The 24,028-nt window shown below is 42.6% G+C and overlaps 2 protein-coding genes across 3 annotated transcripts in view; both read left to right on the forward strand.

Annotated features, from left to right (window-relative positions):
• LOC143006033 (uncharacterized) overlaps positions 1–24,028 on the forward strand; it is a 201,465-nt gene that overhangs the window by 77,533 nt on the left and 99,904 nt on the right. The window contains exons 12-14 of the mRNA XM_076157354.1: positions 7,311–7,484; positions 8,881–9,054; positions 10,861–11,034. Of these exons, the coding sequence (XP_076013469.1) occupies positions 7,311–7,484; positions 8,881–9,054; positions 10,861–11,034 (522 nt within the window). The remainder of the gene's footprint in view (positions 1–7,310; positions 7,485–8,880; positions 9,055–10,860; positions 11,035–24,028) is intronic.
• LOC143006039 (NLR family CARD domain-containing protein 3-like) lies at positions 542–22,144 on the forward strand. 2 transcript variants are annotated; one of them, XM_076157374.1, is made up of 6 exons: positions 542–571; positions 941–1,074; positions 1,937–2,040; positions 2,146–3,931; positions 21,191–21,364; positions 22,032–22,144. In XM_076157374.1, the coding sequence occupies exons 2-6, from the start codon at positions 956–958 to the stop codon at positions 22,135–22,137; spliced, it is 2,289 nt and encodes a 762-aa protein (XP_076013489.1). In that variant the 5' UTR covers positions 542–571; positions 941–955; the 3' UTR covers positions 22,138–22,144. The 2 variants fall into 2 exon arrangements, with proteins under 2 accessions (XP_076013489.1, XP_076013490.1); XM_076157375.1 differs by having other exon boundaries at positions 22,041–22,144.

Below are 24,028 nucleotides of genomic sequence, written 5' to 3' on the forward strand. Positions count from 1 at the left end.
CACTGCCTCCCACATTGATGAAGATGGGAGGAGAAGAGTTCTGCCCCCACTCATTGCCAGCTTGTGCAACATGATCCTGTGCCGGGTGCAGATCACTCTACATCCATTGATTTGGGAGTATCAGGAACTGGCTGCTTTCATTGATCAGGTGGCAGGTGCACTGTGGGTCCACGTCAGTTCACTTCAGTTGATGTTTGTGGTTTGGACAGTAGGTGGTGCTGCTGCACAAACACGGAGCTCAGACTCCAACATAAGGAAACTCTCCTAATCCAACATGGAAGAACATCAACAAAGGCTTTTGATGCTTTAATTGAATTTTACTTTTTATTTAGCTTTCAATGGGAATTATATAAATACTTACATTTGCTCTCTCTCTCTCTCTTTCTCTCTCTCTCTCTCTCTCACACACACACATTGACAGGTGAATGAAGAACATGTGATTTCCAGTAAATGTAAAAGTGGGAGGAGCTCTTGACAGGCTTTCGGTTTTGCAGTAACAGATAACACGTAGCCATTTTATTTTAGGCTCCTGTACAAAATGGACGACCAGAAGGCGGAGAAGAAGAAGTTTGTGAGTGACAGCAGGGTGAGTGATACTGCAAAATGCTTATTAATGCTGACAGCCTGTGAGGAGATAGATGTAGAATGGCGGATTGGTACAGAAAGAGGGTAAGCTGTGCGTTCCTCTTACCACAAAAGCTGATTCAAAAGCAATGAAGGTGAAAGTGAAAGTAAGTTTTACTGAAAGAATGGAAGGAGAGAAAGATTTATGTCACTTTGAACTGTGTTGCGCTTTGGTGTGTGTGTTTGTGCGTTCTTGTGTCAAGTCAAGTGAACTTTATTTGTAAAGCCCAATATGAGAGAGAGAATAGTGCAGTTGTGTGTGTGTGTTCTGCTTTTTGTGTCTGAAATGTTTTTTCCTGAAAATCCTAAAATCCAGCAGACGAGTGTTTGCATGGATGAAGAGGAGGATGGAACAGGATCTGCTGCAGCAGGCTGTGTGTCCATGAAGAGTGACTGGTCCATGAGAAAGCCTCCATATTTCAGTGATGGACCTGGACCCTTAGACACAAAGTAAGAGCTCTGTTTATCTGTTACAGGAATTTTCCTGCATTGGGAATTCTTTGCTGGCTTTCAAAACCAAACGTACATAAATACAGACTTACATGGGACAATATCACATAAAACAATGAAAATCACAAGTAATAATGAAAAGTCAATAGGTTCATATACTTAAATAATTTGTGTTTAGTAAATAGAGCAGCAGATGGTTGTTTGCTGCTGGAGCTGGAAATCGTTCTTAAAAACCTCTTTTGCATTTGAAATAATGGATTGAAGTTAGATGAGTAAGAAGCAGCCCAGACAATGTTACAGTCATTTATTTAAGGATAGATTAGATAAGATAGATTAATTGTAATCTTTTGGTGTTGTTGTGTTGTTGAAGTGTACATATTTGTCTAATGTACACTAAATGTGTAACTGTCTAAATGTAACTAATGAACTGATTATCTGCATGTTGTAAAGGTTTCATGTTGGATGCTTATATACAGTATAGGCTGCACATTATCAATTCATTACACCACAATGTAAATAAAGAAATGAAAAAGCAGCTGCTGGCCATCAGCTATCATCAATCAGCAAACCATCAACAGATTGGCAAGACACACACACACACACACACACACACACACACACACACACACACACTATTTGGCTTTTAGGATTTAGGACGACAGAAGGCAGAGAGGAACATGTCCATTCAACAAAACAAAACAATGTTTGTCCTCTACCCCAAACAATGTGTCTTCAGGGTGAAGTTTGAGGACACCGGACCATCTGAACACAAGATTTAGATTTTTGAGTTTAGATTCACTGTGGTTTTACTCAGTTACATGAATTGAAGTTGAAATGAAGTTCTGTGAATTGATCTTCACAGAAAGAGTGAGAGGGGCTCATCCTGGGACCAGTCTGCTTCATCTGGAGACTCCTCATGTCCCAAACCTGGACTGAAGACACCCAGTCAGTCTGGATCAGTGCACAGTAAGACTGTTGATCTGTCTGATGGTGTCAACATTTCTATCAGCAGGAATTCTCATTTTTCTACACTCATGTTTTGTTTTGTTGTTGTTGTTTCTCTTCCACTAGGTGGCGCTCTGCATGAACTTTTAGACAAACATAAGGTCAGTCTGAGGAGGAGATGTGAACATGTGACTGAAGGAAGTGCTGGAGCAGGAAGTGGAACCCCCCTCAACAGGATCTACACTGAGCTCTACATCACAGAGGGACAGAGTGAAGGGGTCAATACCCAACATGAGGTGGTTCAGCTGGACACAGCAGCCAAGAAGACCACCCTCCATGACACTCCAATAAAATGCCAGGACATCTTTAAAGCCTTAGCTGACCAACAGAAACACATCAGAGTTGTCCTGACAAATGGCGTCGCTGGTGTTGGAAAAACCTTCTCAGTGCAGAAGTTCTCTCTGGACTGGGCTCAGGGTTTGGAAAACCAAGATGTCAGTCTGCTGATTCTGCTGACGTTCAGGGAGCTGAACCTGATCCGAGATGAGCAGTACAGTCTTCTCATGCTGCTCCGTGTTTTCCATCCAACATTACAGACGCTCACAGAGGAGAAGCTGGCTGACTGTAAAGTTTTGTTCATCTTTGATGGTCTGGACGAATGCAGACTGTCTCTGGATTTCCACAGCAATGAGGTTCTGTGTGATGTCACAAAGAAGGCATCAGTCAGCGAGCTGGTAACAAACCTCATCAAGGGGAATCTGCTGCCCTCAGCTCTCCTCTGGATAACTTCCAGACCTGCAGCAGCCAATCAGATCCCTCCTACATGCGTTGACAGGCTAACAGAAGCAAAAGGCTTCACTGATGCCCAGAAGGAGGAGTACTTCAGGAAGAGGTTCAGTGATGAAGATCTGTCCATCAGAATCATCTCACACATCAAAGCATCCAGGAGCCTCCACATCATGTGTCAAGTCCCGGTCTTCTGCTGGATCACTGCCACAGTTCTGGAGCACATGCTGACTACAGGGCAGAGAGGAGAGCTGCCCAAGACCCTGACCGACATGTACTCACGTTTCCTGATGGTCCAGACTCAGAACAAAAAGCACAAGTATCATGAGGGCCATGAGCGCAGTCTACAGGAGCTGTCTAAGATGGACAGGGAGCTTCTACTGAAGCTGGGCAGGCTGGCGTTTAAACATCTAGAGACAGGAAACATCATATTCTACCAAGAAGACCTGGAGCAGTGTGGACTTGATGTGTCAGAGGCATCAGTGTTCTCTGGAGTTTGTACAGAGATCTTGCAGGTGGAGTGTGTGATCTTCCAGAAAAGAGTCTACTGCTTTGTTCACTTGAGCATTCAGGAGTTTCTGGCTGCAGTCTACATGTACCACTATTACACAACCAGGAACACTGAGGCACCAGAGCATTTCATGTTTACTGACCCTTACCCATCACTGGATGTCTTTCTGAGCAGAGCCATGAACAAAGCCATGCAGAGTGAAAATGGGCACCTGGACTTGTTTGTTCGCTTCCTTCATGGTCTCTCACTGGAGTCCAACCAGAGTCTCTTAGGAGGTCTGCTGGGTCAATCAGAGAGCAGACCAGAGGACATCCAGAGAGCCATCACAACCCTGAAAGACATGAGGGCTGATGATATGTCTCCTGACAGAAGCATCAACATCTTCCACTGTTTGATGGAGATGAAGGACCACTCTGTACATGAAGAGATCCAAGAGTTTCTGAAGTCAGAGAAGAGATCAGAGAAGGAACTCTCAGAGATCCACTGCTCAGCCCTGGCCTACATGCTGCAGATGTCTGAGGAGGTTCTGGATGAGCTGAATGTGGAAAAGTACAATACATCAGAAGCAGGACAACGGAGACTGATCCCAGCTGTGAGGAACTGCAGAAAGGCTCGGTTAGTCCAGATGTTAATAATATTATCAACTAACATGTAATCCTGTCCCATCATGTAAGGGGGGGAGCTGCAATTGAACACAAAACTGTTGACGGCGGGGTTAGCTTCGCAATTGGATCACAGTATAATTATTTACATGCCGTCATCCAAAGAGTCAAAATTGTCTCGCGGGCGTGATCAAACAGGCAGGAGGTTCCCCACCAATGTAGAGAGTACACCTCAGTTAGAAGTGAAGGTGTTTGCTCAGTGTCCATTTTCATTAGTCAGATTATTCACATCTTAAAATGAAGTAACTTAGTAAGTGCTCTGCTTTAATAATGGATTTTATGTTAAATCTATAATAACAGGTTTGATAGCTGTGGACTCTCAGTGACCCACTGTGATGTTGTGGCTTCAGCTCTGAAGTCCAACCCCTCCCATCTGAGAGAGCTGGAGCTGAGTGGTAACGACCTGCAGAACTCAGGAGTTAAGCTGCTGTCTGCTGGACTGGAGAGTCCAAACTGTAAACTGGAGATTCTGAGGTCAGACACATTTTTAGACAGAAATGTCGTCATGTTGATGTCATTGACTAATTGAATTGATTCACTGTGTGTGTAATACTGTACAGTGCAGATGGAGCACTGGGAAAACAACAATTGTCACTAACATGGAACAAACTTATTACACTAATATTTTTTAATCAAAGTTCTTCATTTCAGACTGTGGTTTGTCTCATTGCTCAAGCCACAAAGTAAATAGAAATATTTTTCAACCCTGAGGCGATATTTGATACAATCTCCATATTAGAACCCTTTATAGCGCAAATACTTTGAAATAAAACAACAACCTTGGGCTGTTGTTGGAGAACATAACAAGACTATTTTTAATTTTCCTGTAGAAAATCAAGGTCAATGAAGTTACCATATTTGGTTACTTGCCCGCTTGTGGTAAAACAAATTCCAATAAGTATTTACATAAAAACACTTTTAGAACAAAGTGCTGAAACAGGCCCCTCACACATTACCGCTTTAGACATTAGGCCACTTTGAATTTGACAAAGCACTTCCACTCGCCGGTCATGCAGAGGTGCATCTTGCAGACCCTGCAGACCACATACGACGTCACAATGTTGCCTTTTTTGCCGCAGTGCTTGCAGGTCAGGCGTGCGTCATGTACAGGGGAATGGAAGAGGGACATATCAAACCGCACAGCCGCATTTGGGGTGTGGCTGCTGTGTCTCCGGACAGCCTTAGAAACATCAGCACTGGAGGTCAGGCTGTCAACACCTGGAGTCTGAAATCTTTCAGAGATTGGTATTTCCCACCAAGGGCCTTGCAGTGCCTCTTGTACACAACCCGGGCATTTTGAGGCTGACATCAATGGTGTACGCAAACAGTCCCAGGTACCACCTCTTGGACTTCATGGGGCTGCGGTAGAGGTGTACCAGCTTGTCACTCTTGTCAATGCCCCCCATGTTGGCATTATAACTCCTGATGACAGCTGGACAGCTCACAGCCTCCCTCTTCTTGGTCTCACTGGCTGTGGTGGTGGGGAAGGACAAGGTACTGGCCAGGACAGTGACAATCTGGCTGGTGGCACCCAAACCTTCTTGTTCAGGTTTCAGGGGGAAATCATGGGCCTCCAGGGTAGTCTTGCCTTGGTATAGCACCATGTCATGGATGAAGCCATCCTCAGAGGCCCTGGCTTGCTTTTTATGTAGTGCCTCAGGTTGCCAGCTTTCTTCCCTTTGTAGGCAACCATCACCTCATCCACACACTGTTTCGGCGTCTGTGGCTCACGCCTAAAGGTAGTAGTTAGGAAGCTGCACAGTGGCTGGACTTTGACAACACCATGATCTCTGGCACCAGTGAGCCCTTCTTCATTGAAGTGGATGACCCTGAACCTCTGATGACATCAGGTTGGCAACTTAAGACCCTTGATTATTTGGATGTCAAAGTACCTTGTAAAGTACTGAAAAGGGGGGTCAATGTGGTCAGAGTGCTGGTGCCAGGTTGTTGGCCTGGCTGCTAACTTACTGGGTCTGGGTCTCTTGGCTTGTGGTGCTGGCTGCTCATCATCATCATCATCACTGTCCTGGAGCACCTCCACTGCAGGCTGCCTGCATTTCCTCTTGGGTGGGACGACGTTAGGATCTGACACATCGTCATCCTCCTCCTCGTCATCATCACTGATGTCAGGTTGGACTGGCACGACAGCAGTCTCCCTCCTCTTGCCATAAAACATTAAAAACAGCTGAAAATTATAAATAAAGTTGCTTTTATATAAATTAAACAACTGTTATAAGGTCATAAACTGACAAAAATCCCTCTGTGACGGAGCGGCACGGTGATGGCGCGGCCCCGTCAATGACTGTGGTCAGCGCACACACGCACATCCCCCCTCCTATCCGTTCTCCCTCGGTTTTGAATAACCCTGTTATTATTTCGCCGTCAGTGGCGCAACCAAAGGTGCACACTGGCGGTTCTGCATTCGGTCTCTCAACATACATTTACGCACCATGTGGTTGAGATGCGCTGCGCGTTCGCTCCGCGACGATAGTTTGTGGAAAACTGTTAGAGTTAGTGAAGAACTTTTTTCTTAGATCGTGAAACCTGTTATGTAAGGTATTTTTTTGTTTGGCTGTCTTGTGCATTTTTGTTTTGTATCGTGAAATTTTCACGATTTGCACCTTGGAGGCCGGTAATAAAAGAACATCAACAATATTTTCCGACTACGCCTGGTGTTTGTGGAGTTTAGTGAAAGAACAGCGCGACACCCTCATATTCACTATGGATAAACTAAAAACACACTGCAAAATGCACGGCTTGTTAGATGCATCGGGCATATGTTTTTACATATGTTTTCTAAATGTCCAAATATATCAGTGAGACCACCAGCAGACACTGAACGTGTCATTCTCTTCTCTTCCCAGTTTGGGTGAAACATGAATATGTGTTGCTGTGTTTATTCATCACTCTGTGTTCATAATAACACAAAACACAATCACACTGTGGTATTTGGTGTGATTATAATGTTTATCACCTCGTTCGGCAGACGTCCTTGTAAACACACAGACAACATTGTAATTTCCAGTTGCTGATTGTGTTTCAGACTTTATCACAGTAAAAACACAACAAACTGTTCAACTGCTGAGTTTGTGCAGCAAATATTGAAACTCAATTTACACCTGGAGTTTTACCTGATTAATGTTGAATATGACTGTGATTATAATCAATTCATTTATTTAGAATATACTTCAGAAAACATAAAAGTGACCATCAGTGAAAGATGAAGCAGGTTAACACTTTTTATGAATTTACAACCCCACACACACACACCTTCTTCCTTCCACTTGACCCTCAGCAGTGGTTTTTTTTTTTTAATCCTCCTCTCTCTGCAGGCTGAGAGAGTGTCAGATCTCAGATGAAGGCTGTGCTGCTCTGGTCTCAGCTCTGATGTCCAACCCCTGCCATCTGAGAGAGCTGCAGCTGACTTATAACGAGCTGCAGGATTCAGGAGTGAAGCTGCTGTCTGAGTTTGTGGAGAGTCCAAACTGTAAACTGGAGATTCTGAGGTCAGTTCAACTCACCATGAATCCTCAAATGTTGTCTGTGGTCTTTATGTCCCTCAGATGAAGAGTCTTTTTCAGGGCTCTCCAACCTTTTTCACACCAGGAGCTTCTTTACAAAACTCAAAGTGGTCACTAGCACCTGGTGCACTTTTCTTGAATTTATAAACTGTTTTGTGAATATTTAAGAGCAGCAACCTATAAAGTGCTCAGATGTGTTTTCATGTAACTGCACATTAAAAGAATAGATGAATGATTTGTCACCAACAGTGGAATATATGTCAGTGTTTGCCACGACCCCTGATATGTAAACTCTGTTTGCTCACCTTGGGAAGCGTCTGCTTCTCTTAGAACTTCAGTCTCTCTCTTCTGCTCAAACGTGTGTTTTGGACGCCACTATAGCTCTCATATTGTTTCTGCCACTTCAGCTTATTTCCATGTAAGTTGTGTTGTTTATGTGCTGCCACTGAATCACTTCCTCACTGTAGGCAGTGTAGGATGCTCTGTGTGCCATTTCTGCCTGCTGTGCTGGAGTGTGTGTGGATGATGGTGTGTGTGTGGCCTGGTGTATGCCAGCGGATTGAAGACTTTTTTGTGAGACCAGGCTTTGAGTCTCTACCTGAAGTGTTCTTGTGAAATAATGACTCCAAAACACCAAAATACTGTTGAAGCTAAAGAGGAAGACGGATGAACTCATTGATCAGAAGTAGTGAAAGTATTTGGAGAGACTCAAATAACGCCTCAAAAAATCTGTGTGTGTGTGTGTGTGTGTGTGTGTGTGTGTGTGTGTGTGTGTTCTTCCCTTAGTCAGAATCACAAGTTATCAAATATGGGGTTTAAATGAGCTGTATATGAGGGGTCTAGTGTTTGTGTCTTATTCGTGGTGTGTAGCAGACGGCCAATAGGGGGCCAAGAACCTTCATCACTGACAGACTGAGTCACAGTTGGGGTTCTTATCTGCCTTGGTGGAGGTGTAGTGTTTCACCTGTATTGATGATGTGATGCCTTGGAAGCTTCCTTGTTTTCTGATTTATTTGCTGTTAATGAAACTCAACATGTGTCTCTGCTCTGTGCTGTAATGTGTGTGATGGTAAATGTATCATAATGTCTTTTTCCACAACATGGATTCATCAGTAAACAACACAGTGATCAGCTTTCATCACAATTGACTGAAGCTGCTCAACAAACACTTAAGGTTCATTGTCCTAAATGTGATTCCAACAAAAAAATATTGAATTTATATTTTGCTTTACAGATATTGAAACGTATTCCGTCAAAGATGATAAAAGTGACCATCAGTCAAAGTTAAAGCTGGTATAATATATTAGTATGTTGATGTCAATGTATAAAATATATACTTGACCCTCAGCAGTGTTTTGTTGAAATCCTCCTCTCTCTGCAGGCTGGGACGCTGTCAGATCTCAGTTGAAGGCTGTGCTGCTCTGGCCTCAGCTCTGAAGTCCAACCCCTCCCATCTGAGAGAGCTGAAGCTGAGTCTTAACGACCTGCAGGATTCAGGAGTGAAGCTGCTGTCTGAGTTTGTGGAGAGTCCAGACTGTAAACTGGAGATTCTGAGGTCAGTTCAACTCACCATGAATCCTCAAATGCCACAAGCTACTCATGACCTCTTTTATTTACGTTTTTCAATTCAACTTTATTTATACTGCGCCAAATCACAACAATCATTATCTCAAGCCACTTAATGATAGTACAAGTGTCAATATGGCGAATGATATTAATACTAATAGCAGGACAGTCTTCATCTTCACAGAACATGTTTCCACAGCAACCTGGGAAGTCCCCCAGCAGTCTTTAAGTAGGTTTATAAATATAAAAACACATTTTAGATGGATGCAAATTACTGCTAATCGTGTGTGTGTGTGTGTGTGTGTGTGTGTGTGTGTGTGAGAGAGACAGCTTCCCTCGATCAGAATCAAAAGTGAACTAATATCAAATATGGGATTCTTATGAGTTGCATGTGATTCCAGGTAAAGAGAGTCTCATATTTCATATTTTGATTTAAAGGTGACAATATGTAATTTAAAATGTTCCTTCAAAGATGATCAAAGTGACCATCTGGTATAATATATTATTATGTTGATGTCAATGTATAAAATGTATACATGACTCAGCAGCATTGATGCCAATGTAGCACTTTTGTTGCTAGATTTTGCAACTTTTCAGATTACCCTAGAAACCTTTTTTCCCTAAAAGCACCTAGCAACAAATTTAGCCGCTTTTCAAATGTATCTGGAACCTTTCACTTTTGAAAAGCGACTCAAATGTTAAAGTGCACACATTTTCCCTCTAAATGAGACAAAACTATTTTCTCTGTGATACACTCAGTCACAACAACACACAGTCTGTCTGCCCGGCTGCAAAAGTGTGTTGTGAGTTGGGTCAGCAGTAGTGAGGGCTCAGCTCAAAAGAGAGGCAGACAGTCACAGGCAGGAGCAGCGATCATTGTTGGCTGACTGCAGCAGCAGTAGCATGCCTTTGATGAGACAAACGATGGACGTTGGTTTATTTGCTCAAATCATTGAAACATAAGTTCAGAGTATAAATGTTTGGGTAGGAAGTCACGATTAAAAAAATTACAAATAAAATGGAATTTAGAATTTCCTCAGCACAGTAGCATTAACAATCTGTAAAGGGCTAAGCCTTCAGTAACGCTACTACATGCTAGTGCACTCACTCACTGCAGATGGAAATCAAGCTAGTCCTGAAAAAGGTTTTCAACATTTGATTTAAAGACATAAATGTATTTGTTTTGTATTAAGCTTGTTTGCTAAACTTAATTGATACAACCACTGTTAAAACCCAATGAATGTAGTTGATCACGAATGTTGTATCTTGAACAGAGCTTACATCAACCAACATGTCTCAGTTAGAAGTACAGAAAGGAGTGGGAGTCTGTACCTGAAGTTAAAGGGTGGCTGAAGCCAGGAATTGGGGATGATTGTTGGGCATACTGTGCATACTGCAAATCAGATATGCTTGCAAAAATATATAACAAAAACATTGTGCTACAGCAAAGCATATCAATAAATCAAAACTGTACAAACACAGTATACATCACGACAGTTGTTCGAGAAAGTGGATAACTGCAAAACCACAGAAGCCACTATGGCAATGAGATCATAAAAGATGTGTTGTGTTTGTACTACTTTACAAATATAAATGTGTCTTAATAATATTTGTATGTGTATATTGTGTAATCTATGTACTGACACAGTTCTACATCATTACATAATGACGTCATCAGACAATGACATCACAACATCATTTAGCAACAAATAGACCTGCCTGTAGCAACTTCCCCTGAATATTAGTGGGCAAAACTGCTCATCAGTGTTTTGTTGAAATCCTCCTCTCTCTGCAGGCTGTATGGCTGTCAGATCTCAGATGAAGGCTGTGCTGCTCTGGTCTCAGCTCTGAAGTCCAACTCCTCCCATCTGAGAGAGCTGGAGCTGAGTCATAACGACCTGCAGGATTCAGGAGTGAAGCTGCTGTCTGAGTTTGTGGAGAGTCCAGACTGTAAACTGGAGATTCTGAGGTCAGTTCAACTCACCATGACTCCTCAAATGTTGTCTGTGGTCTTTATGTCCCTCATATGAAGAGTCTTTTTCAGGGCTCTCCAACCTTTTTCACACCAGGAGCTTCTTTACAAAACTCAAAGTGGTCACTGGCACCTGGTGCACTTTTCTTGAATTTATAAACTGTGAACTTGTGAATATTTAAGAGCAGAAACATATGAACTGCTCTGATGTTTTTTCATGTAACTGCTTGGGTGCGTACGTGCCCCAGTCAGAGGGAAGAGGGGATTTGACTGCAGGTGTAATTCGATGTGTTCTAAGCATTGTATGTTTGAGATGTGATCAGCTGCTCCTCCTCCATCAGTGAGCTCAAGCCAAGAACCTTCATCACTGACAGACACAGTCACAGTTGGAGTTCTTATCTGCCTTGGTGGAGGTGTAGTGTTTCACCTGTATTGGTGATGTGATGCCTTGGTGAGCTCCTTTAAAAACAAGCTGCAAGCTGCTAGGAGATATTTTAGGAAGAAGCAACACAGTGATCAGCTTTCATCACAGCTGACTGAAGCTGCTCAACAAACACTTACGGTTCATTGATTTCCACTGAAAAATACACAAACTTTGTCAAAGGATCCATTTGGCTCAGTGATTTCCACACAGATTTGACCAAACCTTTTTGTTTCCTGCTGCCAGAGATAACTCTTCATTGTGTTGTAGAGTCAAAGAGGTCATCTCACAGTGAGAGCAGCTCACTGACTTAAAGAAGAGTGAAGAGAGAAGTGGAGATAAAATGCTGGTTATGTTTCAGACGCCATCACTGTGGAAGCACAATAAACTGTTAAACTACTGAGTGTTTGTGCAGCTCATCAAATATGTATCATCACATTTACAGCAGGAGTTTGTCTTCATCCATTTTTATTGATTTTGCTTCAGTTTGTTTAACACCTTAACCTGTAAATAATGAGGCCTACATACAACCTGCTGAACATTTGAGGGGGCTCTTATACAGCCTGACATGAAGATCCACAGAAACCTGGAATAAAGAACACAATGTGTTACCAGGGGATAATCATTTTGATCTATATTTTGATTTATAGGTGACGATGTGTAATTAAAACGTTTTCTTCAAAAGATGATAAAAGTGACCATCAGTCAAAGCTAAAGCTTGTATAATAAACATCGAACAAAAAGTTTGGAAATTTGTGTTTGGTAGATTATTTCTCTGTTGTAACAATGCTTCTTGGCAATACATTTTATACCGTTGGAAAGCCTGTTTAGTCCCCTTTTAAATGACCAGGCTGGTGACTAGCATGAGAAGGAGGTGCCAGGCCGTTGTGGCTGTGTATGGTTTTTCCACACGCTACTTTGGCTCCTGACTGTTTGTTAAATGAATAAATTAAAGCAGTAAAATTGCCAACATGTCTTTTTTCTTCCTTGTTACTGATAGACTTCAATCATCCAATCCACCAAACAACACCAAACAAGAGTCAATAGCAACAGCAGAATAATCTGTTTGGCATTGGCAGAGAAGATTTGGCAAATTTTTCATGAGCGCAACCCACATACTCAGCTGTGCTGCTCATCCCACACATGCATGTTCCTTACAAATGGGGCACCATTTAAAAGGGGACTAAACAGGCTTTCCAACGGTATAAAATGTATTGCCATGAAGCATTGTTACAACAGAGAAATAATCTACCAAACACAAATTTCCAAACTTTTTGTTCAATGTTTATTTGTATGTTGAAGTCAATGTATAATGTGTTTACTTGACCCTCAGTAGTGTTTTGTTGAAATCCTCCTCTCTCTGCAGGCTGAGACACTGTCAGATCTCAGATGAAGGCTGTGCTGCTCTGGTCTCAGCTCTGAAGTCCAACCCCTCCCATCTGAGAGAGCTGGAGCTGATTGGAGACAAGCTGCAGGATTCAGGAAAGAAGCTGCTGTCTGATCTTCAGCGGAGTCCAAAATATAGACTGGAGATTCTGAGGTCAGTAGAGTTTCAGCAGTTTAGTGATAAACACAGTATCAGAGCAAAGGTCCAGTCTCTGGTAAAGCTCAGTCATTAGCAGCTGCAGCTTTCCACTGTGAAGCTTCCAGAGCAGAATGCTCACAGGATTGGACACAAAGACAGAGAGACAGACAACAGTCAGCCAATCAGATCAGCCACTAGCTTGTTGTGATCATGTGTTGTGAGCTGACATGAAGACGACTGTTGTTGTTGTTGTTTGTCTCTACAGGACATAAACGTGGACTATAGCTGACAACCTGACAGGATGTAAGTATTCAGGTGGTGATGTGATGATTATCATTTATCAATACTCCATGTCTTTGTTTTAAAATACAGTTTTAATAAGTATATATGTCGTTGGGCAGTAAAATGGGTTGAAATCCTAAAATCGTATTTTGTTGTCTTGTTGTGATAGTAGAGAAATGAGGATCAGTGGACAGAAGACAACGAGGAACACAAGACTCTTGACAGCTCACTGACTTTGCAAGGACATTTTAGATTTTGAGGACATTTACTTGGATGTTTGTCATAATTGAAAAATGTTTTACGTCGGGGCTTAAAACCTGTGTTCTCAATCCTGGTGCAGGGTCCACAGAAAAGCACTGATTTAGCCTATCGGGTGTGTTTACTTCCTCCCACATCTTGATTCACACCTGATTCAGGTCACCAGGTGTACGTAGAGCAGGGAGAGATTGGAAATAGGCTTTGCTGAGGTTCTTGAGGATTGAGATTGAGAACCTCAGCATTCAAATGAAGTTCTGGGCTCTGGACGCCACAGGGGGGATTCACCACTGAACAAACCTGGATTTGCTTCCCAGTAGCAGGACCTTGTGGCTGTGCATTTGCACAATTTGAAGACAGAATCAGGCTCAGAGGAGAAAGCCTGAGTCTCTGACGGGTTACACACACACACTCAGGGAAGCCCCACAGTTGACCAGAGTGAGGGCCATGGAGAAGTAGTCCACGTTGTTGAGAGAAGGGGTTTCAAGTCAACTCAACTTTATTTGTACAGTATAAGTCTCAAGGGGCCACAACATCAGGAAAATTCCCGGCCCCGCCCAAAGCTCTCTAGGAAGATAAGGAAGAAGTCCTGGGAAAACCTTAATGTTTATGGAAAAAAGGAGGAAACCTCTAGAGAGGCAATTCCAACAGACATTCCCCCTTCAATGGCCTGGTGTGTAATGGGAACTTTGGGTTGGATTATACAAAAGAACAACAAAGCATGAAGAGTCCTGTTAGTGAGAGTCTCTCTCCTGGAGCAACAGGTCATGCAGCCCCTGCAGTTGAGGGAGCTGTCCAGGTAAGCTGATGATGTTGCAGGGGGAGCAGCTTGGCATTGGGATGGTAGGAAGTTATCCCAAAGTTTGAAACTCTATATTAATACAAAGTGCCTCAGATGTACAAATGCTTGCTCTACAAACCTATGAGAGCGAAACTACTGATTAAAGTCTGTAATGTTACAGCTCAGTGCATCATGGGAAGTCTCCCCCAAAGGTTACAAAGGTAAGATCCCACTGACAGGCTGCCCGTCCCCTAGAGATAAAGTCAGTAGATTCAGTGGTAGGTGAGCTCACATTTGTTGCCATATTATATGAAACAGGTTATTTTCCTGAACCGCTAGGTGGCAGCACATTCCTTTAAATCCCAGGTTCTTAATCTGGACCAGTGGTCCATGGATGGAATTCAGGTGGTCCATGAAGGTCAGATAAACATTTTACGTCTATATTCACTATATTTACATACTAAGTTGTTCTATTTCTGTCAGTTGTATATACCAGATGCACACGGTCAGGTGACATACAATCATCAGGTTTTGACTTCTAGACTGAATAAAGATTTCCCATTCAAGATGCACCCTGCCACTCCTTATAGCACTGCTGACTGCTCTGGTGACCTATGTTTACCATCTAAGTTGCTTGAATCGTTCTCTGAACAACTGCATCTCTATATGAAGTGCTTATTTCTCATTTCCCACAGTTAATCACAGCTTGTGAATATTCTCATATACCTTTAAGGCTTAACTGAGGCCGTAATATCTTCAAATACTTACCTTTTCCTAAATAAAGTTGGATTGTGGATTCATATCTTTTCCTTGCTGAGATAGACTGTATCAGTGATGAAGACCATGCCAAAGCTGACCTTATTGACCTGAGGACAAAGGAAATGTTACAAAATGAATTAAACTCAAAGAGCCCTGGAGAATTCTGGTGTGCAGTGACAATGAATGAATGAATAATGAAAAGTGGAAATCGATCGGATGTCAAAGATGACTCCACAGTTTCATCTTCTTATTCAAGCCAAACAACAACCTTTTCATTGAAATGAACATTTGAGCATGAAGATTTTTTTTTTTTTAATTTGGAGTGTCCATCAATTTACACTGTATGAGGCAATGAATGTTCTATCAAATAAAGTCGATTTATTGCATTGAAAGTTGTGGTTATGTGCCTTTCTCTAGGGAGGGGGTCAATAACTTTCACAACTTTCACCAGATTCTCAAAACAGTCCACGACTCAAAAAAGGTAAAGAACTGCTGCTTTAAATTATTCATTTATAGTGGAAGAAAAATCTGCCCGGATTCAGCTTAGAAACATGCAACTTATATTGGTGACAGCACTGTGTGTGATTTAGTCTATTCCTGTATATTTCTATAGCTACCTTTTTGAAATTCATCATTCATCGAGACTCAAGTGTTTGATCTCCAGAAGGAAATGACTTCATCTAGTGGTTAAACTATGCCACTCCTCAGAAGAGAATTATGGGTAAAAACCACAACGACCTACATCTCCAGAACCATACATTATCAAGTTAAGAGTTTTTACACATTGTAACATGTATATATTTCTGGGCTTCATACGAGGTTTTTGAAATCCTTTTGAATGGAACCTTTTGGTTTAAAGTAAGTGTCAGGAGTCACTTCTGTTGTTTTGTACTTACTAACTCTACTAAAGATAATAGGTCAGTTGAAATGTGTTCTTCATACTAATATCCTACAGGAGTGAAATTGTGTTTTATTGAGATAGTGGAAATACTGGGTTAAGTGATGTACTTTATTAAAACAAACTGAAATGATTGAAATGCATTTAAGAAATGTGTCATGTGATGTTTACATGATTTGAGTTGTTTAATAAAACAACCAGAGAAGCAATCTGGGAGAAAGTAAGACGGACTGTATCCTGATTGTTCCTGTTCACCTGCTTGATACAGGGACATTTCCCTGAGACCTGTAACAAATACCATGACGGGCATGAACTTGTGGCTATTTGTCTGTTTTTTGCACAGTGCTGATCATTTAGAGGTCAGGGATTTGATTGAGTGGTTTGACTCCTTCATTGATTCCATGTCTGGCATGTGTAGAGGGCTGAGATGGTACTGACTCACCAGCAGGGGGTCTTACATGAGGAGGTCAAGGCACACAATGACTTTACTGTTGCACATCTTTTTCTTTTTTCTGTGTTATGTTGACACTTGGACCACATAGAACTCATGATAATAATAAACTGACTTGATTTCCATATATATTTTTACATGAGAAATCTGCTACACTTCCCACAGATGAGAGCTGGATGTGGATTCTGTTCTCTGTAAAATTCCACCTCAGTGTAATGTGTTATGGTATTGGGAACAACAATGACTGGAGGAATATTAAATCAAAACACAAGTGGAGTGTGAGCCACTTAAAGGAAGTGCTTCATGTGTTTGAAGCAATTCAATTCTCAAAATTGAGCAACATGAGGAGCTGCCACATCCATAATCCCTGCTGCAGGTCCACTTTCCTTTTGTATGCATACCTTAGTGACCTGTGCATCCAAAACAAAGCAACATTGCACACGTTCATGTTCCTGCTTCTAGGCCACAGCTGAAACTTATTGACAGATGTAGCAGTTGGGAAGGATCTGCACAACAAGGAAATAGAGGAGGTTGGTGACGGCTCAAAGAGCATGTTCAGGAGGTCCAGCACTGCCTCCCACATTGATGAAGATGGGAGGAGAAGAGTTCTGCCCCCACTCATTGCCAGCTTGTGCAACATGATCCTGTGCTGGGTGCAGATCACTCTACATCCATTGATTTGGGAGTATCAGGAACTGGCTGCTTTCATTGATCAGGTGGCAGGTGCACTGTGGGTCCACGTCAGTTCACTTCAGTGGATGTTTGTGGTTTGGACAGTAGGTGGTGCTGCTGCACAAACGCGGAGCTCAGACTCCAACATAAGGAAAACTCTCCTAAACCAACATGGAAGAACATCAACAAAGGTTTTTGATGCTTTAATTGAATTTAACTTTTTATTTAGCTTTCAATGGGAATTATATAAATACTTGCATTTGCTCTCTCTCTCTCTCTCTCTCTCTCTCTCTCTCTCTCTCTCTCTCTCTCTCTCTCTCTGTCTGTCTGTCTCTCTCTCACACACACACATTGACAGGCGAATGAAGAACATGTGATTTCCAGTAAATGTAAAAGTGGGAGGAGCTCTTGACAGGCTTTCGGTTTTGCAGTAACAGATAACACGTAGCCATTTTATTTTAGGCTCCTTTACAAGATGGACGACCAGAAGGCGGAAAAGAGGACGTTTGTGAGTGACAGCAGGGTGAGTGATACTGCACAATGCTTATTAATACTGACAGCCTGTGATGGGATAGATGTAGAATGGCGGATTGGTACAGAAAGAGGGTAAGCTGTGCGTTCCTCTTACCACAAAAGCAATGAAGGTGAAAGTGAAAGTAAGTTTGACTGAAAGAATGGAAGGAGAGAAAGATTAATGTCACTTTGAACTGTGTTGCGCTTTGGTGTGTGTGTTTGTGCGTTCTTGTGTCAAGTCAAGTGAACTTTATTTGTAAAGCCCAATATCATTATTGTGTGTGTGTGTGTGTGTGTGTCCTGTTCTGTTCTGTTCTTTAAGAGCTTTTTGTGTCTGAAATGTTTTTTCCTGTTAGACTAAAATCATGAAGATGAGTGTCTGTATAGATGAAGAGGGGGATGGAACAGAATCTGCATCATCAGGTTATGTGTCCATGAAGAGTGACAGGTCCATGGGAGAGCCTCCAGTATTCAGTGTGGGACCTGGACCATCAGACACAAAGTAAGAGCTCTGTTTATCTGTTTTTCCTGTATTGGAAATTATTTGGTTCTTGGTTGGTTGTTTTCTGCTGGGGCTGGAAGATAGATGAGTAAGTAGCAGGTCAGACAGTATTACAGTATTTTATGTAGGGAAAGATTAATAGATAGATAACTTAGATAAAGACAACTCTGTATTAACAAACCTAATTAGTCCCATTGAGTTTTGTAATCGGCAAACAGAATAGGGACAAAATAAATGAAAAATATTATTTGGCCAAGGACAGATGCACCTTTAACTCTACGTGGTAATTGTAATCTGTTGGTGTTGTTACCTTTGAAGTGTACATATGTGTCTTATTTTAATGTAACTAATGAACTGATTATCTGCATGTTGTAAAGGTTTCATGTTGGATGCTTATATACAGTATAGGCTGCACAATATCAATTCATTACACCACAATGTAAATAAAGAAATGAAAAAGCATCTGCTGGCCATCAAGTTTCAAGTTTCAAGTTTCAAGAGTTTATTTTCATTTGCACTGAAAAACACAGGTTAATACTATACATTGAAATTCTTTGTGACAAGACGTCAGCAGCAGCATATAGAGAATGAAATTGACTGCAAAAATTTTAATTTAGTGCAAAATTGAATTTAGTGCAAAAGGGTTTTTTTGGGGGAAAATGGAAGCAGAAAGCAGACCAGACTGAATAACAGCACAATAAAATATATATATACAGACTAAAAATATATATGTACAGACTATTACCTATAAATAAATCTAAGGTGGCATGAGTGCCAATGATAGTGGAGTGCAAAGTCACTGGTTGAGGAGCCTGATGCCTGGGGGAAGAAACTGTTTTTGAGTCTGGTAGTCCAGTACACACACACAAACACACAGCTCCACTTCTTCTACCTCTGCATAATGCCAGGACATCTTTAAAGCCTTAGCTGACCAACAGAAACACATCAGAGTCGTTCTGACAAACGGCGTCGCTGGTGTTGGAAAAACCTTCTCAGTGCAGAAGTTCTCTCTGGACTGGGCTCAGGGTTTGGAAAACCAAGATGTCAGTCTGCTGATTCTGCTGACATTCAGGGAGTTGAACCTGATCCAAGATGAGCAGTACAGTCTTCTCATGCTGCTCCGTGTTTTCCATCCAACATTACAGACGCTCACAGAGGAGAAGCTGGCTGTCTGTAAAGTTTTGTTCATCTTTGATGGACTGGACGAATGCAGACTGTCTCTGGATTTCTACAGCAATGAGGTTCTGTGTGATGTCACAAAGAAGGCATCAGTCAGCGAGCTGGTAACAAACCTCATCAAGGGGAATCTGCTGCCCTCAGCTGTCCTCTGGATAACTTCCAGACCTGCAGCAGCCAATCACATCCCTCCTACATGTGTTGACAGGCTAACAGAAGTACGAGGCTTCACTGATGCCCAGAAGGAGGAGTACTTCAGGAAGAGGTTCAGTGATGAAGATCTGTCCATCAGAATCATCTCACACATCAAAGCATCCAGGAGCCTCCACATCATGTGTCAAGTCCCAGTCTTCTGCTGGATCACTGCCACAGTTCTGGAGCACATGCTGACTACAGAGCAGAGAGGAGAGCTGCCCAAGACCCTGACCGACATGTACTCACGTTTCCTGATGGTCCAGACTCAGACCAAAAAGCACAAGTATCATGAGGGCCATGAGCGCAGTCTACAGGAGCTGTCTAAAATGGACAGGGAGCTTCTACTGAAGCTGGGGAGGCTGGCGTTTGAACATCTAGAGACAGGAAACATCGTATTCTACCAAGAAGACCTGGAGCAGTGTGGACTTGATGTGTCAGAGGCATCGGTGTTCTCTGGAGTGTGTACAGAGATCTTGCAGGTGGAGTGTGTGATCTTCCAGAAAAGAGTCTACTGCTTTGTTCATTTGAGCATTCAGAAGTTTCTGGCTGCAGTCTACAAGTACCACTGTTACACAACCAGGAACACTAAGGGACTGAAGTATTCCATGTTTACTTTCCTTAAGCCATTTACTGACCGTAACCCATCACTGGATGTCTTTCTAAGCTCAGCCATGAACAAAGCCATGCAGAGTGAAAATGGGCACCTGGACTTGTTTGTTCGCTTCCTTCATGGTCTCTCACTGGAGTCCAACCAGAGTCTCTTAGGAGGTCTGCTGGGTCAAACAAAAAGCAAACCAGAGGGCATCCTGAAAGCCATCACAACCCTGAAAGACATGAGGGCTGATGATATCTCTCCTGACAGAAACATCAACATCTTCCACTGTTTGATGGAGATGAAGGAGCACTCTGTACATGAAGAGATCCAAGAGTTTCTGAAGTCAGAGAAGAGATCAGAGAAGGAACTCTCAGCGATCCACTGCTCAGCCCTGGCCTACATGCTGCAGATGTCTGAGGAGGTTCTGGACGAGCTGAATGTGAAAAAGTATAATACATCAATGGCAGGACGACAGAGACTGATCCCAGCTGTGAGGAACTGCAGAAAGGCTTGGTTAGTCCAGATGTTAATAATAATATCAACTAACAGGTAATCCTGTCCCCTGTATGGGGGGGGGGGGGGGGGGTTGGGGGGGGGGGGGTCACAGTATAATTATTTACATGCCGTCATCGAAAGAGTCAAAATTGTCTCTAGATTGTCCTAGTTGTGCTTTTCTGTCCTAGCTCGTGCTTTTCTGTCCTAGCTCGTGCTTTTCTGATGCACTAATTTGTTTTCTTAATTGTCTTTATTTTCTCATTTGTCTAGGTACCTAACTTATTGCACTCCTACTCTAGCACTAGTTATGCTCTTAGCTGTTGGTTTCAGAAGGAAATGCACTTACGATTTCTTCTGACCTGAAGTTCTTTTGCCCACCTATGTTGAACGCACTTATTGGAAGTCGCTTTGGATAAAAGCATCTGCTAAATGACCGTAATGTAATGTAATGTCTTGCGGGCCGGATCAAACAGGCCGGAGGTACCCCACCAATGTAAAGAGTACACTCAGTTAGAAGTGAAGGTGTTTGCTCAGTGTCCATTATCATTACTCAGATAATTCACATCTTAAAATGAAGTAACTTAGTAAGTGCTCTGCTTTAATAATGGATTTCATGTTAATCTATAATAACAGGTTTGTTGGCTGTGGACTCTCAGTGATCCACTGTGATTTTGTGGCCTCAGCTCTGAAGTCCAACCCCTCCCATCTGAGAGAGCTGGAGCTGAGTGATAACGACCTGCAGGACTTAGGAGTGAAGCTGCTGTCTGCTGGCCTGGAGAGTCCAAACTGTAAACTGGAGATTCTGAGGTCAGACACATTTTAAGACAGAAATGTCGTCATGTTGATGTCATTGACTAATTGAATTGATTCAGTGTGTGTAATACTTTACAGTGCAGATGGAGCACTGAGGAAAACAACAATTGTCACTAACATGGAACAAACTTATTACACTAATATTTTTTAATCAAAGTTCTTCATTTCAGACTGTGGTTTGTCTCATTGCTCAAGCCACAAAGTAAATAGAAATATTTTTCAACCCTGAGGCGATATTTGATACAATCTCCATATTAGAACAACTAATAAACAACAACCCTAGGCTGTTGTTGGAGAACATAACAAGACTGTATTACTGTTGTAACATTTTTTAAAAAAATTCATTTTCTTGTAGAAAATCAAGGTCAATGAAGTTACCATATTTGGTTACTTGCCCGCTTGTGGTAAAACAAATTCCAATAAGTATTTACACAGGAAAATACAAGAGAAACACCTGTAAGGTGAAAGAAACATTTAATTTACAACATTTGAACATCACTTTTAGAACAAAGTGCTGAAACAGGCCCCTCACACATTACCACTTTAGACATTAGGCCACTTTGAGTTTGACAAAGCACTTCCACTCGCTGGTCATGCAGAGGTGCATCTTGCAGACCCTGCAGACCACATTCCACCTCACAATGTTGCCTTTTTGCCGCAGTGCTTGCAGGTCTGGCGTGCGTCATGTACAGGGGAATGGAAGAGGGACATATCAAACCGCACAGCCGCATTTGGGGTGTGGCTGCTGTGTCTCCGGACAGGCTTAGAAACATCAGCACTGGAGGTCAGGCTGTCAACACCTGGACTCTGAAATCTTTCAGAGACTGGTATTTCCCACCAAGGGCCTTGTAGTCCCTCTTGTACACAACCCAGGCATTTGTGAGGCTGACATCAATGGTGTACGCAAACAGTCCCAGGTACCACCTCTTGGACTTCATGGGGCTGCGGTAGAGGTGTACCAGCTTGTCACTCTTGTCAATGCCCCCCATGTTGGCATTATAACTCCTGATGACAGCTGGACAGCTCACAGCCTCCCTCTTCTTGGTCTCACTGGCTGTGGTGGTGGGGAAGGACAAGGTACTGGCCAGGACAGTGACAATCTGGCTGGTGGCACCCAAACCTTCTTGTTCAGGTTTCAGGGGGACATCATGGGCCTCCAGGGTAGTCTTGCCTTGGTATAGCACCATGTCATGGATGAAGCCATCCTCAGAGGCCCTGGCAAACAGCTTAAAACCCCATTGGTCTGGCTTGCTTTTTATGTAGTGCCTCAGGTTGCCAGCTTTCTTCCCTTTGTAGGCAACCATCACCTCATCCACAGACCGTTTGGGCGTCTGTGGCTCACGCCTGAAGGCAGTAGTTAGGAAGCTGCACAGTGGCTAGACTTTGACAGCACCATGATCTCTGGCACCAGTGAGCGCTTCTTTATCAAAGTGGATGACCCTGAACCTCTGATGACATCAGTTTGTCAACTTAAGACCCCTGATTATTTGGATGGGGTGCTGGTATTCAGGCAGGGCTGTGTTGTTCAGGTCAGCTTGGTGCCAGGTGGTTGGCCTGGCTGCTGACTTACTGGGTCTGGGCCTCTTGGCTTGTGGTGCTGGCTGCTCATTGTCATCATCAGTAGGTCAGTCCATAGGGATTCAGCCTGGGAACCGGAGGGTTGCCGGTTCGAGTCCCGTATGGACCAAGTAAGTGGACTGGTAGCTGGTGAGTTGCCAGTTTGCCTCCAGGGCAGTGCCGAGGTGCCGAAATATCAATTGTGTGTAATTGCCATGAATTGCATGCAAAATGACTAGAATAAAGTATCTTTTGTCTTAAATCACTGTCCTGGAGCACCTCCACTGCAGGCTGCCTGCATTTCCTCTTGGGTGGGACGAAGTTAGGGTCTTACACATCGTCATCCTCGTCATCATCATCACTGATGTCAGGGTGGACTGGCACGACAGCAGTCTCCCTCCTCTTGCCATAAAACATTAAAGGAAGCAGAAAATTATAAATAAAGTTGCTTTTATATAAATAAAACAACTGTTATAAGGTCATAAACTGACAAAAATCCCTCATATTCACTATGGATAAACTAAAAACACACTGCAAATGCACAAAATGCACGGTTTGTTAGATGCATCGGGCATATGTCCAAAAACGGACATACCAAATTAACTCTTAACTTTCAGTGATAGTATAATCAAATATGGCGCCCGCATTTTTCATGCCGTATTTTCATTCATTTCACTAAGTCCTCCACAAACAACACACATCTTAGCACAACTACTCAACAATAACATGTTTGAGTTTCATCAACTTACCATGGTTAGTTTGGTGTTATCGTGGTAAATGTGGAGGAAACCCAACTGCAAAAGCATCTTTTTCTGATTTTGAAAGAAACAGGAAGTTTGATGTGTTCCTGGTCTCTGCTGATTGGTCAATGCCACAATCACGTGACTTGTGATGTTGGGCAAACTTTGCTGATTGGCTGGGTGAAGACCACATGATTCTTGATTTCTCTGAGACCGGGGATGGGCATGATATATGACCTGTGCGGAAATGACCAGAAGTAGTCACTTGCCGGGTAAAGGGTGTTAATTGATGATGTTCCATTCAGTTTCATGCAGAGATGCTGTTTGAGGAGGTGGAAGAGATTGTTTGTGCTTCCAGATT

This window comes from Genypterus blacodes, unplaced genomic scaffold (genome assembly GCF_046128005.1).
Source record: "Genypterus blacodes isolate CSIRO-AG114 ecotype Tasmania unplaced genomic scaffold, CSIRO-AGI_Gbla_v1 ptg000073l_1, whole genome shotgun sequence".
Classification (NCBI taxonomy): Eukaryota; Metazoa; Chordata; class Actinopteri; order Ophidiiformes; family Ophidiidae; genus Genypterus; species Genypterus blacodes.

What these genes read in the sequence shown, in the direction of transcription:
- LOC143006039 (XM_076157374.1), top strand. Translation starts at nt 956, where the DNA reads ATGGATGAAGAGGAGGATGGAACAGGATCTGCTGCAGCAGGCTGTGTG. An exon ending in TCAGTCTGGATCAGTGCACA is followed by an intron (nt 2,041 to 2,145) that starts GTAAGACTGTTG and finishes CTCTTCCACTAG; the next exon opens with GTGGCGCTCTGCATGAACTT. An exon ending in AGGAACTGCAGAAAGGCTCG is followed by an intron (nt 3,932 to 21,190) that starts GTTAGTCCAGAT and finishes CTATAATAACAG; the next exon opens with GTTTGTTGGCTGTGGACTCT.